The 994-nt window shown below is 54.6% G+C and overlaps 1 protein-coding gene across 1 annotated transcript in view; it reads left to right on the top strand.

The window, feature by feature from the left end:
* Positions 1-987, top strand: part of RNMTL1 (RNA methyltransferase like 1) — a gene marked incomplete at both ends in the record, with an annotated part of 1,098 nt that extends 111 nt beyond the window's left edge. Inside the window, 3 exons of the mRNA XM_008939788.1 lie at positions 1-128; positions 526-693; positions 866-987. The exon at positions 1-128 is cut by the window's left edge and continues 111 nt beyond it. Coding sequence (XP_008938036.1) covers positions 1-128; positions 526-693; positions 866-987 — 418 coding nt within the window. The remainder of the gene's footprint in view (positions 129-525; positions 694-865) is intronic.
* Positions 988-994: the final 7 nt, after the last annotated feature.

Here is a 994-nt window from a genome sequence, read left to right as displayed (position 1 = left end):
CTTCTTCAGCACTGTGGGGCACCTGAAGGAGCTGCCCCAGGCAGAGCTCAAACGTGCCACCTTAGTTAAGGTGAAATTTGAAGACATTAAGAGCTGGTCTGACCTTGTAACTCCTCAGGGGCTTCTAGGTGAGTAACCTTAGAAACAGTCCCAACACTGCTCAAGTGGAAGCTTATTTCACACTTAGTGAGTGGATAATGGCCCTCTGCTCATAACCTCCCCCCTGACATTCTGGCACTGTGTTAAGAGAGGCATAATTTGAGAGAATTCCCTTTTCTTAGGCCTGCTGTGATAACTGGAAGTGGCTCCTGGCAGGCACTGAAGGTGCTAATGCTCATTTTTAATAGCACATCACTCTCCAGCTCTGCCAGGACGTCGTTCTGCTTGGCAAGTGACAAACTCCTCTCATACTTAAGTGGTGCTTTCCACACTGCTTTCTCCAGCACCTCTGGGCCAACTGAAAGAGAGCCAGCCTTCTCCTAGGGCTGTGTTACTCAGAAACCTGTCAGCACTTTGTCTCCTCAGGGATCTTTTCCAAGCCCAACCACGCCAAGATGTCCTACCCTGCTGCTCAGCTCTCCAGCTCCTTGCCCCTGCTCCTCATCTGCGACAACATCCGGGACCCAGGAAACCTGGGGACTATTCTGAGGTCTGCAGCAGGAGCAGGCTGTGAGAAAGTGCTGCTCACCAAAGGTAAGAGCCTTTTCCTGGGGAAAAACAGTTTAGTTTGAGTCTTCTGGGAGCGAGGCAGGAATAAGAGGTGCTTGAGGATGTTGTTCCTGTGAGTCTGTAAGCAGTGCCCAGCCCGGGTGGGATTTGCTGCAGGCAGCAGCTGCCAAACGTGACCTTCCCCGCTTCCCCTCAGGCTGCGTGGATCCCTGGGAGCCCAAGGTGCTGCGGGCGGGCATGGGGGCTCACTTCCGCCTGCCCATCCTCGCCGGGCTGGACTGGGAATCCCTTCCCAGCAGCCTTCCCGACGGCGTCCGCGTCTGCG

The sequence above is a fragment of the Merops nubicus genome, unplaced genomic scaffold (assembly GCF_000691845.1).
Source record: "Merops nubicus isolate BGI_N331 unplaced genomic scaffold, ASM69184v1 scaffold36484, whole genome shotgun sequence".
NCBI classification, from domain to species: Eukaryota; Metazoa; Chordata; class Aves; order Coraciiformes; family Meropidae; genus Merops; species Merops nubicus.
Note: the sequence above shows the minus strand (reverse complement) of the source record. Positions and strands in the feature narration are given on the sequence as shown.